General features: G+C 40.0%; 1 protein-coding gene across 2 annotated transcripts in view; it reads left to right on the forward strand.

Annotated features, from left to right (window-relative positions):
• The window catches only part of LOC5576886 (netrin-B), a 291,349-nt gene extending 278,963 nt beyond the window's left edge, over positions 1-12,386 (forward strand). For both annotated transcript variants that reach the window (XM_021847737.1, XM_021847730.1), the window contains exons 6-8: positions 4,627-4,692; positions 4,838-5,042; positions 10,391-12,386. In XM_021847737.1, the coding sequence (XP_021703429.1) occupies positions 4,627-4,692; positions 4,838-5,042; positions 10,391-10,532 (413 nt within the window). In that variant the 3' untranslated portion in view covers positions 10,533-12,386. The remainder of the gene's footprint in view (positions 1-4,626; positions 4,693-4,837; positions 5,043-10,390) is intronic.
• The last annotated feature ends 4,386 nt before the right edge of the window (positions 12,387-16,772 follow it).

Here is a 16,772-nt window from a genome sequence, read left to right on the forward strand (position 1 = left end):
ACGTATTACAGCTAGAGTTACATATTTCTCAGGAGTACATAAATGTACTGACGAGCCTCCAACCAAACCGTCTCTCAGCACATCGAAATCCTAGTGTGCTGCGCTAGATGGAGGCTCACGAAATTTCTAAAAGCGCGCGCTAGGTGATGTGCTCTCGGGGAGACTCGTTACATGCGCTGCTCGGCGCTATGGCTCACCATCGGTATCCAAGTTGTGGAACAACTGCTTAGTAACGAAGAGCCTCTACAGCTATTTTCGCCTCATTATGCAGGTGTCTAGATGGCCAACATGATATGATCGAAGACTCGCGATTCAAGAGTTACAATTTCGATCCTCATTGAAAACTTTTGTAATCACTTCAATTATTGCGCTGAATTTGAAACAGCACATGTGACGGAGCGCATGAGACCGCAGTGAGACACATCTCAAGAAAAATGAGGCGCACCAAAAAAGGTCTCACGATGTACAGTGCTCCCGTGCGCTTGCAAGCAATGAGGCTCCTGCACCTAAGGCTACAGCACGTGCACAGTAACTCTAATTACAGCTGCGAGTCGGGCTTTCGTAACCAGCTGAAGTCCCATAGCCTACAAACGACAACAAAACTCGTGTTATACAAGACACTGATCGTTCTGGTTCATGGACATTGAAGGAAGTCGACCGGAGAGCTTTCGGAGTAAATAAGAAAACGGCATCTGGCGGCGTAAATCACGGGTTGTACCAAGTGTATTAAGAGGTGGATATTGTCAAGCACATAAAACACGGATGGCTGCGTTCAGCTGGTCATGTTGCCCATATGCTGGAAGAACAGTCCTGTAACAGTCCCATAAGTTGAATACGACGAAATTGAAGCAAACTCATTTCTATAATGATTTCTTTAATTTTCTACAATGGTATTAAATTCGTAAGAAGAAGAAATCATACAAATTACAAAGGTTTTCATGATTTTTATTTGAGAAAAACTTGATATTTTACATGAAAGTTTTACCAGAATGCCTTCTGTAGCGAAATGTTGTAATCTTACCATGGGAGGAGGGGGGTTGAAAAACCCCGAAAAATGTCTTACGTAATAAATGGACAGCCCCTAAGCATAATCACTTCTCTGAACCAATGCTTTCGTTGTTCTACTATTGTCCTTCAGATAATTCTTCGGTAGTCTCATTTTCCATTGCGATAGAGGGAAAGTGAAGGCTTTTTAGGCCAGCACAGAACTGCACACATCGCCACTGATATCATTGACAAGGTTTTCATGGTAAAACTGAGTGTTTGCGCCATGTAATGCCGAGAAATGAGAAGGTTTTAGAAACACAGCAGGATTGTTTAAATCAATGGAACCGCCATCAGCTTGCAGGCCAAACCTTGCTTTAATTTTTACTTTGGTCGGTCTGTTTCAAATCCTTCAGCGTCATCCGAATGATATGCTCCAGGTGGTTGCTATGAACTTTAAATTTTGGCCGGTGTAACAGTCAAATCTTAGCCAATAAATTGTACATCACTATCACTGTCATCACCATATTATTTTACAGTATTGAGAGACATTACTGCACTTTAAATATGTGAATACTAACAACAGAAAAAGGAATTGGGTTCGGAATCCATGAAAATAAATGTGTCAAGGAGCACGATAACAAAGTAAGCAAGTCCCAAGTAATGGGACTGATATGCGGGTATATTTGTGTTAGACGAGTGAAATACTTGGATAATGAGTCCCATTTGCTAGTATCTTGGATTTGGACATAAAAACTACCGATTCAACTTTATTTCAGTAGTTAAAGATTTGTGTGTACTTCGGTCATAATGTGTTGAGTAATTCTATCAGGATTTACTACTACCAACAGTGGCGAAACGATAAATTTTACAATTATGTTTAGACGCGTTTTTCTCGACATGATGATTTTCCTAATGGGACTGTATTGCGAGTATGGGCAACACATGACGTAAATTTCATGGTAAGCAAAATCCTCGATATAGTTGGCATATTTGACGTAAATTACCATGATGTTTTAAAAGTGTGATGATGGATCGAGCAAGTGGTATAAGACTTAAGAAAGGTGGGACATTCGAAAAACTGGATAAGGCAATCCGGTATCGAAGCAAATCATAATGATTTAGGCACGAATTAGGCCAGTTTTCCAACAAATAATGAAATTATGACAGTTGAGAAATGAGGAATACGTAAATCTATACTCCTGGTAACACATGAATTGTACTCTTACAGGACATACTAAAAAAACACATATTATAGTGGCATATTAACTTCAGGTTTAAAACATAGGTAGTACATAGGTTCGTACATGTTTTACCAAAAATTTCCACTACGAACACAGGGAAATATCCTAACATCACAATGAAATACATTTGACTCTCTGTTGAATTTGATCATTGTTGCTCTAAATTCATCCGATTAAGATATTCCAAACCCAATTCCCAAAACAGTTTGGGAAATGACGTACAACAATTTGTAAACTATTATGCTAATGTTTCCCACAACGTGAAAGCATAAAAATGTTGCAATATTTATCCCAGCAAAAATCCCAGCACCACCTTCCGAGCTTCTTGCAAGAATGCAGATTGGGTGCACATTGCTTGCCTTCCCATCCATTCGGCTGCCGATTCGCGTCGTTCTGCAACAGAAAGCCGATTAGAATTTCAGATAACCATCGTTGCTCCGCTTCGCTGTGGTGGTGCACTGTTTGTGTGCATATTTTTCGAAGCGGCTGCCTGTGCAGCCGCATGCAGTTCACTGAAAATAGCGTAATTCGTAATCCCCCATAGCAGCGATTAGCATTTCTTTCGATCGGGATCCGACAATGAGCTTCGACACTCAGCTCGACCGGTAGTTCATAGCCAGCGACACGGTGATCTCCAGATCGTTATTATCTGAAAAAATATGTACATCAACTCTATGAAATTATGCCCCTTTGATTGTATAAGTCCAGAAATTCAAAGGAAATTAAAAATATGTAAACGTTTTCTTAACCGTGATTATCAAAAGAAATATACGATCAAAGCTTGGTATAAAGTTGGTTTGTGTCAAAGTTGGTTTTGTAACCTCTGACCGGAGTTTTGAATAAAAAGACTAAAAATAATTATATAATACGCCCTTTTTGCGGCGTAACAATCAAAAGCGTTAGTTTTAAATGAGCATGAGCATTATTATAACAAACAATACCGGCGCCAGCTGCGTCTGAATGCAGGTCAATTTGGGAATGGGAGGGAAATGTTGACGTGTTACTTGCTTTATGGAAGCCGAGGAGTCCTCTGCACTTCCACAAGAAAACATGGATATGGGAAAGGATTCGTTTTGGTAAACGATAAAGATATAATTTTAAATCAATACGTGAACACGGATGATCGATACCGATAGTGCGGTTACTATGCGGAGAATGCAACAGATTCAATGGATCCAACACAACTCTCAAAAGCGTTAATTTTAAATGAACTAATTATGCATATTATTTACCTTAATAAACATACCGTGATAACACACATTTGAGGTTTTTACAAATAACTGTTTGTTTTATAGGCTCAAGTGCTTTAAGGCATTACAGAGCCAATTTCATCATGTAATCATAGTTTTTGTTGCCCAATACTCAGTACAGTTGGGTAATCCCATATACTCACGTATCATTAAATTTTATATGTCACTAAAGCAATGGGTATATTACATACAACAAAACGCACGTATACCTCATAGAACATTTTTGGACTATTAGATTTTGATCATAGGTTGACTATTCATTGTACTTTGTTCAGTCTTTCCTAGAACTGATCGATCTAGGTTTATCGTCTGTACCATGATCAATAATTGTATCGGGTCACGAAATCTATTTCTCGCAGATGAAAGCGGCAAAAAAAATTGTCAGGTTGCTCGTTTTCGACTAATTTTTACGAAAATTTTATTCAATGCACTTTACAGGCATTTTTATTGCAATGCTGCGTTGTTTTCTTCAGTTTCTTCATTTTTTTTAATTGAAATTACGTTAATTTAGATTTGATTGATAATATTTAAATAATATAGGTATCGTAATGTCTTAGAGCACTTGAGCCTTTGAAAAATAAGTGAGTTGTGATAAGTTATTGCGGCATGAAATTTAGTTTGCCATTGACAACATTAAAACCTGGTTTACTTTATTAGAATGCCTCATTATTCTATCAAAAATTAATTCTTTTGATGATTACGTCGCAAAAGCTGCTCACCCAGAGATGACGAATAACTTAAAAACCCAACTTTGTATAAAGTTTTGATGGTACATTATTGTATCACAATGCAAATGAAAACCCGTTAAAATTTCACCAATTTCATTTGAAAGTCTTCACAGACACACAGTTTAGCCATATAAAACGATGACGACGATAGAGATTTTTTTCTGATAACAACGGTGTGGGGAGCACCGTGGGTAAATGATTCCGAGTGGAGTTGCAGTTGCCGATTAGCATATTTAATTTTCCTTCGTTGCAATCCGCAGAACTCTGGCTAAGAGGGTGTCTTTTGTATTGTTGAATGCTGACGAAAAAACCGATACGATCCGAATTTTGACCAATTTAGGACTACCTAAACCACTTCAGCTAGCATATGTGATGTTTTTGACTGAATTTCATTTTTTTCTCTTCTCTTTTTCATTTCAGATTGCGGCAAATGCAGATTTGACACGAAACGATTAAATCTGAATAAATTCTGCAAGCGTGATTATGGTAATCTTTTATGTTTTCTTCTTATCCCATTCGCACTGATGCTTCATATGTGGGAGCATCAGGTGACGAGTTGACCAAAATGTTGCAGTAAAAGAATTGACCAATTTTTGCTCTTCTTATTGTATTTTTCTCTCTTAACAAACAGCAATCATGGCAAAAGTCACCGGTCGAACGACTTCCTCGAATAAGCATGTACCTCGGGACGAGGTGCGCTTCAACCTGCAGGTGCAAACCGTGTTCAAATCGACCAATCCCCTACTGGCCACGAGCAGTCAGCGAAAGTCATCCGTTGGTCTGCTGGTTCCCTCCAAGAATCTCGATTGTCGATGTCCGAGTATTAAAATCAACAAGTGAGTACTATTTTTTGTGTTACCTATTTTTTATGGGTGAATTTAATCGTCACTTCTATTTTTATATAACGTACATAGAGCAGTATCGCCCTGTTTAAATTGCTCGCAAATTGTAATGCCCTTATGGTTTATTCTAAGCGTTTTGAAACATTTTTGTTTACCGTGAAATCGTGCAGAACAAGTTTGTAGAAGCTTATTATAATGCACCATTTTTTTTAACATGGGTGAAATCTGCAAACGGAGCTCTGAGAAGGTAACGCAGAGCGTGTTGGGATGCCGAACCACCGATGACCCAATAAAACAAGCCTATGCTATGTAGGTGAGCAATTCTCGCTGAATTGCAAAAATGGTGTACAGAATACACAGCCATTAACCGTGGCCTCAGACCCTTTTCTCCCCGGAATCACCCTACGGTATTTCTTCGAAGGGGGCCAGTGCATATAGCACTTAACACAGAAGTAGTGGTGGTAGTGGTACCTGCCAAACAACAATACTGAAGGGCAGGCGACAGCTGTAAAAGTGACGGTTCATCACGAGTGACAGATGCCACTACGGAGGGATGCTGCTTCCGGTCGTCCATTTCAAAGTCAGAATTGAATGAGCACAGTCGAATGTTAGTTAGCTCCAGTGAGGTGAAGTAGTTTTTTAGGGCAGTGAAGAATTTGGCATGACACTGGTGGAGAATGACCTGATTACGGCATTGGTGGTTAAAGGTACCCCGCTTCCGCTATGCCTACGGTGCTCTGGGAACACCTCACGAATCGAAAAGGGATCGCAACAGGTCACGATCGAGATCGCTGGAATTGAGCAGAAATAGCGACACAAGCTGCTAAACGCGAGAACAGTAAACAGCCTCGGACTTCCCCGCCAAACATTCAGAATAGAAGAAGCGGAGAAAAGGCACCACCACCTGAAGGGCATCTCGGTCTGCAGCTACGAGAACGTATTCCCCAGAATTCTGATCGGTATCGACAACTTGTGCCTAGCGCTGCCGTTGAAGGTGCGGGAAGGAGAGAGTACAGCGCCAGTGGCGATGTAGACCAGGTTGGGCTGGTGCCTCCACGGTCCTCAAGTATGAAACAAACGCAAAGCTGCACAAAGTAGTAAAATAGTTCTTCGCTGTTGAAGAAGCTGGAGTAGGTCCAGTGGATATTCCACTGAGGCAGGAGGAAGAACAATTGCTGACCACCATGGAGCAAACGACTCGGCGAGTTGGGAATCGTTTCGAAGCGGGTTTGATTTGGAAACAAGATAATGATATCCGGGAATTCCCGGATACTTTTTCTATGGCCGTGCAACGAATGGAATGCCTAGAACCGCAACCCGGAACTGAATGCGAATCTCCATCGGTAAATTTCAGAGTATGAAGCATAAAAAGCTACAAAAGCGGAAATGTAAGCAGTCGATCCGAGGAGAGTATGGTACCATCCGGTCGGACCCTACAGAAACCAGGGAAAGTTCGGGTAATCTGGGACGCCGCTGCCAAGGTTGAAGGTGTATCACTAACAGTCAACTTCTGAAAGATTCCGATCAGTTTTCCTCCCTTCCGGTGGTTCTTTTTCGCTTTCGCCAATATGGAGTAGCAGTCAGCCCGGAAGTCCAGGAGATGTTTCACTAAATCCGAATCCGAGAGGAAAATAAACAATCTCAGCGCTTCTTGTGGCGCGCCAATCCATCCGATGTATCGACCAACATTTGAGAGCACCTGCTCCCCAGCTTCGGCAAAATTCGTGAAAAATTTAAACGCTGAACAACATCGCAAGCGGTATCCTGGGGCGGCGAATGCGATAATTGACGATCACTACGTCGACGATTATTTAACGAGTTTCGGTTCCGAGAAATTAGCAGCAAAGGTATCCCGTGATGAACGAAATGTACACGGCAACGGTGGTCTCAAGCAACCATTTGTATCCTTCAGATTAGGCGAGATTCTGGAGCACACAACGACAAACGAGTGGCACTGGGTACCATAAAAAAATCCATCTGATGAAGCAACAAAATGGGGTAGCGGGCCGTATTTCAATGGCTTCCTTCGTCTACCAGAAAACTAGTGGTCTCGGCCCAAAGAGCGCGCCCCTACCGAAGAAATGCGCGCATCAACCCTTCATCATTGTTAATTCGTACCCGTCATCGACGTTGAACGGTTTCTTCCTGGGATCAACGGCGTACGCCCTTCGTATTCTGCATAATTTGACCCAGAAATAGCCGAAATTCATCGGGAAACTCTGGCAAGCCGAGCTCCAGGCAGCTGAAGTAGTTGTGCTCAAACTGGTTCTACTCCAATGTTACACACACGAGATCGCAGCACTTTCGAACAAGGCGCCAAGCGAAATCGATCAAAAGGCTGTCGAGAAAGAAAGCTCGATTTACCGACTAATGTCGATATTGGGTAGCGTCGGCATACTGCGTGAGCGTGGCCGAATCAGCGCTGCCTCTTACGTCGGCTACGACGTTCGGCATCCGCTCATCCTTCCACGGAACCTTCGAGTCACGGAGCTCCTCGTACACCGATTCCATCAACAGAACCGTCACGGAAATGCCGAGACAGTGGTTAATGAGATCCATCAACAGTACACGATATCAAGACTTCGGCTGATTGTCAAGCAAGTGACCTGCGACTGCACATTACGCAAAGTCCGGCGAGCACGACCAGCAATTCCGGAGATGGCCCCCTTTCACTTGCGCGCCTAGCAAAACACGAACGAGCATTCACCTACACAGGGGCTGTTGCTGGTAAAGCTGGGCCGATCCAATGTTAAACAGTGGATCGCTTTGTTCACCCCATCCCAGGTTTCCTGATGGGGATGACTTTTGCTGACTTTCACGACGAGGAGAAGTAGCTAAGTTGGAGACACTGATTGAAAATCAGTGCCAGATGTTGATAAAACTAGAGACTCAGATAAAACTGCTTGAGCTCCAAGTTCAGGATGTTGTCAAAACCTGGGGCCTTCATGTTTTGGGATGTTTTGACAAAAGCCAGCAATTCGTCAGCAGTTATATCCAACTCCTCCGAGAAGTCGTTGGGAGATCGGTGTAGGTTAGCTGCATGTTCGGAGACAGTAGCTTTGTGTGGGCTAGGAATGTCTAGCCCTAGATTGTGTGAGCTGACGAAATGCCGACCTATCTCAGCAGTCTTCTCCGCAGGGGTTATCAAGCGATCCTTAGAGCCGGTGTTGTCTAGTGGGATCAACGGTGGAATTAGTCTGGGTTTGGTTTTGAGAATTTTGGTCATCTTCCAGAATGTCCTAGCACAATCTGGGAGAGAGCGAATCTTTTTGGAAAAATCTTCGTTCCTGAGGTCCACCATTCTGGTCTTGATTATTTTGGATATGCGATTAACTTCACTTTTTAACGCAGGAAGACCAGTGCGTTGGTACTGCCTGTGTTTGGTGTTGCGTAATCGAATGAGATCTTTGTTAACACGATCGATAGAAAGGGTGTGCTCACCTGACCAGATGCTGGCACGTGCTGCTCTCGGGCCACGAAGATAGCCTCTTCGACGCTCTGCAGCTTCCGGTCGATATCTCCAACGGACGCCAGAGGAGCCTCGTACCAGATGTTGGCGTCGGCACACCGCTGGAATCGACCCCAGTCGACACGGTGATAGTTGCGCCGGGTGACCCGATGCCGGTTGACCAGGGAACCAACTTCTGCCACCACCGGATAGTGGTCCGAGCTGAGGTCCTGATGAACGATCGGTTGGGAGATGTTGCCGTCCATGTTGGTCAGGAAGGCATCGATGGTTCAGTGGGCCCCGGACCGGCTCAGGCGGGTAGGTGAATCCGGGCTCAGGATGGTGTAGTGGCTCCCTTCCAGGTCCTGTTGTAGGATAAGGACATTCCTGTTTCGCCGGGGGTTTCCCATGTCTCGTGCCTTGCGTTCAGGTCGCCAGCCAGGATGAACTGCCCTTGCCGCCGTGTCAGCTTGGTGAGGTCTTGCGATGTTCCGTCGTTGATGGTAGCTTGCTTCGGGCAGTACGCCGCGATGATCTTGATTGGGCCGAGGGAGGTTTCCACCAGAACACCTACGGCCTCGATGACTTGGAGCTGGAAGCTTGGCAGCAGAGTGCAGTTTATGTGCCTCTGCAGAGCAATCGCAACGCCACCTCCTTCAGTGCCGCACCGGTCAAGCCGAGATGTCCTTCGACGCCGTGAACAGGGAACAGGAACCTTCGCGCTCTGGGGGGCTTTGTCCACAGGCAGGGAGGCAAACTGATTGTTTGCCAGCAACCTGCTGTACGCCGCCGGGTTGGCATCCTCATTCCTTGCGCGTTTCGGTGCGCTTGTCTGCCCGTGGTCGGCCAGCGGGGCAAGGATCGAGGCGTTCTGGCGATCTGTTTACGGTTGCGACCCATCGCTATGGGCCGCGGTTGGTCTGCGGCTGCTTGCTGCAGGGAGGCTTTCTCGCTAGCCACATCAAGAAGGTTTGCTAGCATCGGAGAGCGGTCGCGTGAGGTTCACGCTTTGTTGCTTCGTCGCTCCGTTCGCTACTCGCATACGATTGGTTAATGCTTTCGCAATATTTTCGGTTGCATGTTTTGTCGCTGTCTGAACGTTCCGTCCGTTTTGACGTTTGATTACTGAATGGCCTACGCTCAGAATTACCATGGCTTTTATACTTCACAATATGGTTAAAAGAGCTCCACCTATCCATCGTTATGAGTAATTTATTTCTTTCGGAAGTCAACTATGTTTACGAGGTGGAGTCACGAGGCTGAAAATCATAGAGGAAAACAGTATTGTTTGTGCAAATTCTGTGCGTGATATTATTGAAGAACTTTTGTTGTGTTTGAAATTCATTTATTAATTTATTATTCAACCTGAGCTTTTCTCTACAATAGGGTTTTTTGTAAGTACTCCGGGATATTCTGCAGCCGATTTCAGGATCCTGGAAAAGGACATCAATCCGATGATTGTAAATCCTATTATGGGACACATCAATCATCAAGTTTTTTCACTGGAAGTGTGGTATTATGCAAATTGAGTAATTTCTTCTAAAGATTTGCTTTATTTCTAGCAGAAAAGCAAAGAATAAGTTTTGTGTGGCGAACTCACCAAGAGCGAAAGCCACCTAAATAAAGATGTATAATTATAATAATACAAAGAATTAGCGCTTTGCGTGAACTAACTGTGGAAATACAAGCGAATGATTTAAACGGATAAGCCAACTCATGCACGATGTGTTTGCTGTTTAGTGAAAGTGTGTGAAATCTCATGTTTGAGATATGGGAATTCGAGATATCTTAACGCTGATTACGAGGGACCTGACTGTTTTATATTACTTAAAATATTATTGTACCCACAAGCCTCTGATAAAAAAATCGCTTTCTTCTTTTCTCCCATTCGCAGATCATACTTAATATTGGGCATGGATTCGAAGCAGAATCCCGACAGCCTGGTGCTAGGCCCCAAAACAATCATCATCGAGTGGAAGGACGATTGGAACCGACGGTTACGGCGATTCCAGCAGCAGTCGAGTTCATGTTACTAGAAGAAGGAAAGCAAGCGTGTAGGTAGGAGAGCAGGCTCTACCGCGATTTGTCAAGTCAATTTGAGTCACCCCGTGTGTGAATGATATGAATGAGTGTTCCAGAAAGTGTGTAAGTCAGGTCTCGGTTTGAATTACTGCAAATTATGCCAAGTGCATGAAACATGAGGCCATTGGGAGCTTAAATGGCACCGGAATTTACAAATAAAATATTACTCACAATGTATTAACGTAGCAAATAAGTGGATTGTGGTAGAAGATTGGCAATGTCTCCCAGAAGTAATATTGGTAACTGGGAGAATGGTGGTTTGCTTGGAAGTAGGAGATGTGAAAATAGTCTTACCAACAATAGTATTTTTTGTCTCTGTCAGTGCCATTGAAATCTAATTAACAAGCAAATGCGTAACAAAAAATGAGTAACCATTCATTGTGTTGTCGTTGTACAAGAAAGAGAATGAAATGCAGAGAAATTATATGCAATAATGTGTACAATAAATCGGTTTAAGAATGTACAATTTATTACGATTATTACGGACAATTTTCATTCAGAACCTCGTGCTAAACGAAATTCTGCCAAACATTGGTCTTCGATCGCCGTTGGAATAGCTATCATCTCATCGTCATCAAAATACCGTGTTTGAGTAGGCTCTATTTACTGTTGTAAATATATGGTGATTTCCACATTTGAGTTAAAAATGCATTCATTAAAATATCAAATATCATATTTATTTACGATGCCCGCCAATTTGGCATTATAGAACAGTAACTCTCTTTTCTTGATATGTTTCGTTAGTTTTCCTAAATCCATGAGGATATTTGTGCATTCAATTCAGATGTTTAAAAAGACGCGGACACGTTAATGCTTCCAGTGGACGATTTGTCCTTTGAAGGAAGCACCACACTAGACAACGGACTAGCATGCAACGCCCAGTGGCAAGTCGAAATACGTTCCTGACGAAAAGTTTTCCGGAGATGTTATTCTCTTTTTACCAGAATTCGATTGCACTCCTGAAAAACTTGACTATCAGAAGACTTCGCGTGAAATTTCATGTCAATGACGAGAAGTTGTAAGAAATATTAAATCAGCATTTCTGTTAGTTATACACATGTCTATTCCGATGATTCCTCCAATATCGACCAGAAGAGAGTTAACTGCTGTTCGACACATGATTGACATTTCAAAATTCCTTATGCAGAGCGGAAATCCAGAAAATGAATGATTGATCACGCAAAACATTAAACGTAACAATTAGAATGTAAACAAATTTGTTGTGAATTGAAGCTTAAACTGAACAAGAATTTATCAAGAACATATTTAATTGAAATTAATATTTAACGATAAATTGTATACAAATTGTGATTATACTCTTGTAAATACAATCAGGTAAGCAAAATCTATCACCTTATCGAAAATCAAAAGTGCTCCATTTGTAGGTAATCCATTTTACCTTTAAAGCATATAGCACAAATAATTCAGCCGACGTTTTTATTTTTCATTTATTACATGTATTTATATTAAGTGTTTTGTTTAATTTCCCTGAACTATCAATATCTTCCAAACAATTTAGAACGTAGATATCATTTATACAAAATCCATGTTCAAACAAATAACTGCTAGAAAGCTTATCAAAGAGCGTAATACGATACACACCCCCGAATAGCTCTGATCAATGTTTGTAACAATCAGATTAATTCTCAGTGTTTTGAGCGCTTCGAAATATATCTACTCAGTCAAATGAATAACGCTAACACGAAAATCAAACACGTTGTAACTCGTTCCAGTCATTCAGCTGCGAGACAGAAGAAACGTAAAATGCAAGAAATAAATACATTAAATTATTTTATATTAAACGGTAATAGTGTGTTTTCTTTCTTTCCGAACTATAATCATAAAAACACAATCTCTGAGAAAATCGGTAAATATCAAAGAGAACAAAACACAAAGTAAAAACATAGCGTGCCTTTGGATGTGAGGTGTGCTGAAGTCGGAGAGCATCGCACATGATATGGACAAACCTTCCACAGGTTACAAAAAATTAATACAATCGGTGAGTACGTTTCAGATGCCTACTAAATATTGTTTTGTGTTTTTACATATCTCGACGAAAACTGATTTAGGCAGCTCATATGGGTCAACGTGATTTGCAACGATTTTGTTTAGTTTTGATATTTTTACCACCTGATATGGATTGAAAACTTTCATCTAACGTTATTTTTGTGCATATCCTCCTAGTTACTATATATGTTTGATGTTTTTAATCACGATGTGAAACTCCGCATAAACATTCCAGTAAAGCCAATAAACCAAATTTTTGAGGATGTAATTTTTTTATTACAATGCTAGGGTGAAGCGGCAAATCCTAACGCCAAAAGTGATGCCCTCATAAGTCTGACGTCCATCGTTCGTGTTCCTCTGGCTGAGCACAGGCATTTTCTTGTTCTCTTCTGCTTAGGAAGTGCACTTTTGATGTGTCGGGATCAAGAGCGTAAGATTTTCGGCATCGACCCCTCAAATTAGAGGTAATTTTCGCAAATGCGTACAAATAAATGCGCTTAACGTGACCAAAATTGTGTAATCCTACGGTGTCGGCATGAGTCATGCGTTACGAATCTTAAATTTGATTTTTCGTTGGTTGAAAGATTGAAAGTTCTGTCTCATAACGCACACTGGGGTAAATCGTTGTTTTCGACGACCAAAACCTCTAAGACTCTGGATATGCATACTGGAAGTTTGGTGTCTTCAACAAAGTATTTTTAGATTTCGATCAGTTTTAGCTTTTGATAGGAGCGTCCTAGTGCTGGGAATGGTAATAGTAGTAGGCTTGAATTTCGAGAATCTCACGTGGCTCTTCGTAGTACTGTAGTTCAAAAACATGAATCTCATCAAGTAGCCTATGTTGGACGCATGAATTTTCTAAATGATTAGTGTCATTGAAGGCTCTAAATGCGGGAAATACAAAATTTTTCTACAGTAATTTTGGGTTGCCCTTAGCCACGGGTGTTTTGCTATTTTCGCCTACAGAAGCGATGGACGTGAGTTTCATAGGCTTCGTTGACTGTGATTTGCTTTGCGTGGATACTGTAGAGTGAATTTAAAGATTTTTCCCTACCCTGCTTCCTAGTTAAAATTTTCCTCTGCAAAGTTGTTCATTGCGGCATTTTTCTGAAGACACTTACACTCTATCACTGGCATAGATGACGTTGTATGACATTTCATCAAAAACAGTAAAAAAATTATTTTGGCCACCATTTTTACGAACGAAAAAAATATTAAAATTTGTTTTGCTATCAAGTTTTAAAAGCTCAACAAAGACACTAGTAGTTTATGGAACAAGTTGTAGAATGTTGATTGTTATAGCACGAGTCGTAAATTACGTAATTACGACGAGTGCTGTAACAATCGAGTTCTGCAATGAGTTACGTGCAACTTTTTTTTTGCAATTTCGTAGAAGACCACTTGAGGGTATTAGAAATTATATCCGAATGCATTCACCATCATTTTACAATTTCTGAAAAATTGTAATGATTCATTACGCAGCTCAAAACGGTTGCGTAATGAGAAAGCGTTGCGTAGTGACTTTCAGTGCAGGAAAGTAGGCCGTTTCATGACAGATTGGCGTGATGAAAAACAGCCTATTACGATGAGGAATTGCAAAAAGTACTTTACATCATTCACTAGCAATGTTTTTAGATTCAATGATATTTTTAGTAAAAACAGTCCAAAAACAGTGTTTTACAAAATCCTGGATAACTCATGAAGCCAAGTCATGTATGTCATGTACTCAAAAACATATTGAATTTTGTTCACTAAACTAATGGTTTAACCCCTCAACCGGCAGCTTCAAATTTTACCGCAATTAAAATTTCAAACCTTTTTGTTTCTCGATATTTTTGCACCATTTTTTCACAAATTCTCAAAAAGCTCTTCTAGTTTGAGGATCCACTTCGATATCTGTCATTGGTAATCTGGTTTTAAAAATATTCAGATGTTCCTTGGGGGACCGATATTCTCCATATAAAATGTCTTTGGCGGCCATTTTATCTTACGTCGATTCATTAAAAAAAGTAATATGTGGGCTACACAAAGCTATATGATAAAGGGCTACTCTGAAAAAATCATACAAATCGATTAAATATTCTAGGAGATATCTTAAAATTACGATATGATGGATTTTGAAGTTTTTAAGATCTTTATTTTGCAAGCTTGGTACCAGACACATGAATGCTAATTACTCAAGGACGGCTGCGCCAAATTGGTTCAATTTTTCACAACATACTCTCATCAATGTTTTGTTCGGAAGAGTGAATATCCGAATACGATAAAAATTCTGTAGCCTGAGATATGTATGTGGGTTATAGCTACGCGTCGGTCCCCCAAGGAATTTGTGAATATCTCAGAATCCAGTTGATCAATGAACAATATTGACACAGATTCTTAAACTAGAAGAGTTTTTTGAGAACTTGTGAAATTATGGTGCAAAAATATAGAGAAACTGTAAATTTATCGAGGTTTGAATATTTTTAGTGCACTAAAATATGGAGCTGCCGGTTGAGGGGTTAATAAAGATTTTAACGAAATTCAAGATATTACGTTTCATATGTGTATCTTTACCCTTCGATTTTTATTAGGAGAATGTTTCATAAAAAACATATTATTCGATGCAACTAAATAAAATACGTCTGAATTTTAAAACGATCGTACAGATTTTTTTCGTAATCTGATTTATCTCAAGATCTGAGAGCAGATCATTTGATAAATCTCCCATTTTCAATCACATATTGAAATAACTTTTTTCCGATTCTTAAGTTGTTCAAGCAAAAAAGCCCTACTCGGCCTCATTTTTCTTTCTTCGCGACAATGGAACTAATGTTCTTAACTAGTCGTAGACCAAAAATTAGCAGCTGTCATCTGCCGCGTCACACGGTGTGCTGAAAGACACATATTATCGAACTTACGTAAACCTCCTATCTCTTTTCATTTAAAGTTAGCCTTTGTAGTCAAACCAAAAAGAAAAGCTTGCAGAATATTGAAACATTTTTCATCGGCAAATATTTGAAAAATGTCGATTTTTGTATTGTTGCTCTTTCTTCATATATGGGTTCATAGGAGAATATTAGAGTTACACTAATATTGATGAATTCCAACAGCTTAAAGACCAATTTGACATATCCTTAGTACGAATGAATTTTCAGATGTTTCAAAATGAGCACTGCTTCTACCTGTACTCACACAATATGACCAGCCCATGATGGTATGCCTTATTTTCATTTATTTATTTGACGTCAAGCATTTGTAGACCATTCTAATTATATTGTGTTTTAAATATCTATGTGTTTAAATGTTTTACATTTGTTAAGTATGTTTGATCCATAAAACATTCCTTAGTTACTATCCTTTTGACTATTAGTAAATTAAAAAAGCACTTTTTCAGTTCTGTTTGAGACATGTTAACATCAATAATTTTACAATGCTGATTGTATATGGTCATCATATGATTCAACGGACTAAATTTAGCGTAGTTCGTGCAATAAGGATCTATTGTGAACAAGTAGGGGGACATGGGGCAAGAAGGACACCCGGGGCAAGAGTGCCACCTCTAATTTCACGTAGTTCAAATCAATTTTTTATGTTTAACGCAGGATAAGTATAAATTGAGTACTAATTGAGGGTTGTGTAAATATTACAGTTAAATATGTTTAGTACAAAAAATTAGAAAAATGTCTTTAACTCACCAACGCAAAATATGCGAAATATTATAAGAATGTAAGGCTGGAAAACAAGGTTTGACTCCCAATAAATACAAAACATATTGATTTTTCCGCACAGTATTGATGATTTTCAATTGTTTAATATAGCTGTGAGGATTTTTTTTTCGAAAAAGTCCTTTCGACATTAAATTTTACATATATAATAACAGTATGTCTTATGGGGCAAGAGGGACACCGCAATTTTCTCATATAAAATCAAATGAACTTTTATTTTTCTTGTTTAATATTGCATTCAATCAATGTTTCCTACTAAATAAATCAAAATAATCCAACTTGGACATTCAAAATGGTTTCTGAAAATTTTTACTATTATTTTTACAGTCAAATAAGATGAAAAATAAATTAATTTCGTAAATTTTCTTATTAACTATAAGTCAACTTTTATCCATCAGTTTTTATCTTTACTTACTCTGCAATTTATCCTTTAGGCGGGGAAATAATAATATACAAAATTTGTTACATTTTGCTCTGGTG

The sequence above is a fragment of the Aedes aegypti genome, chromosome 1, assembly GCF_002204515.2.
Source record: "Aedes aegypti strain LVP_AGWG chromosome 1, AaegL5.0 Primary Assembly, whole genome shotgun sequence".
Taxonomy (NCBI): Eukaryota; Metazoa; Arthropoda; class Insecta; order Diptera; family Culicidae; genus Aedes; species Aedes aegypti.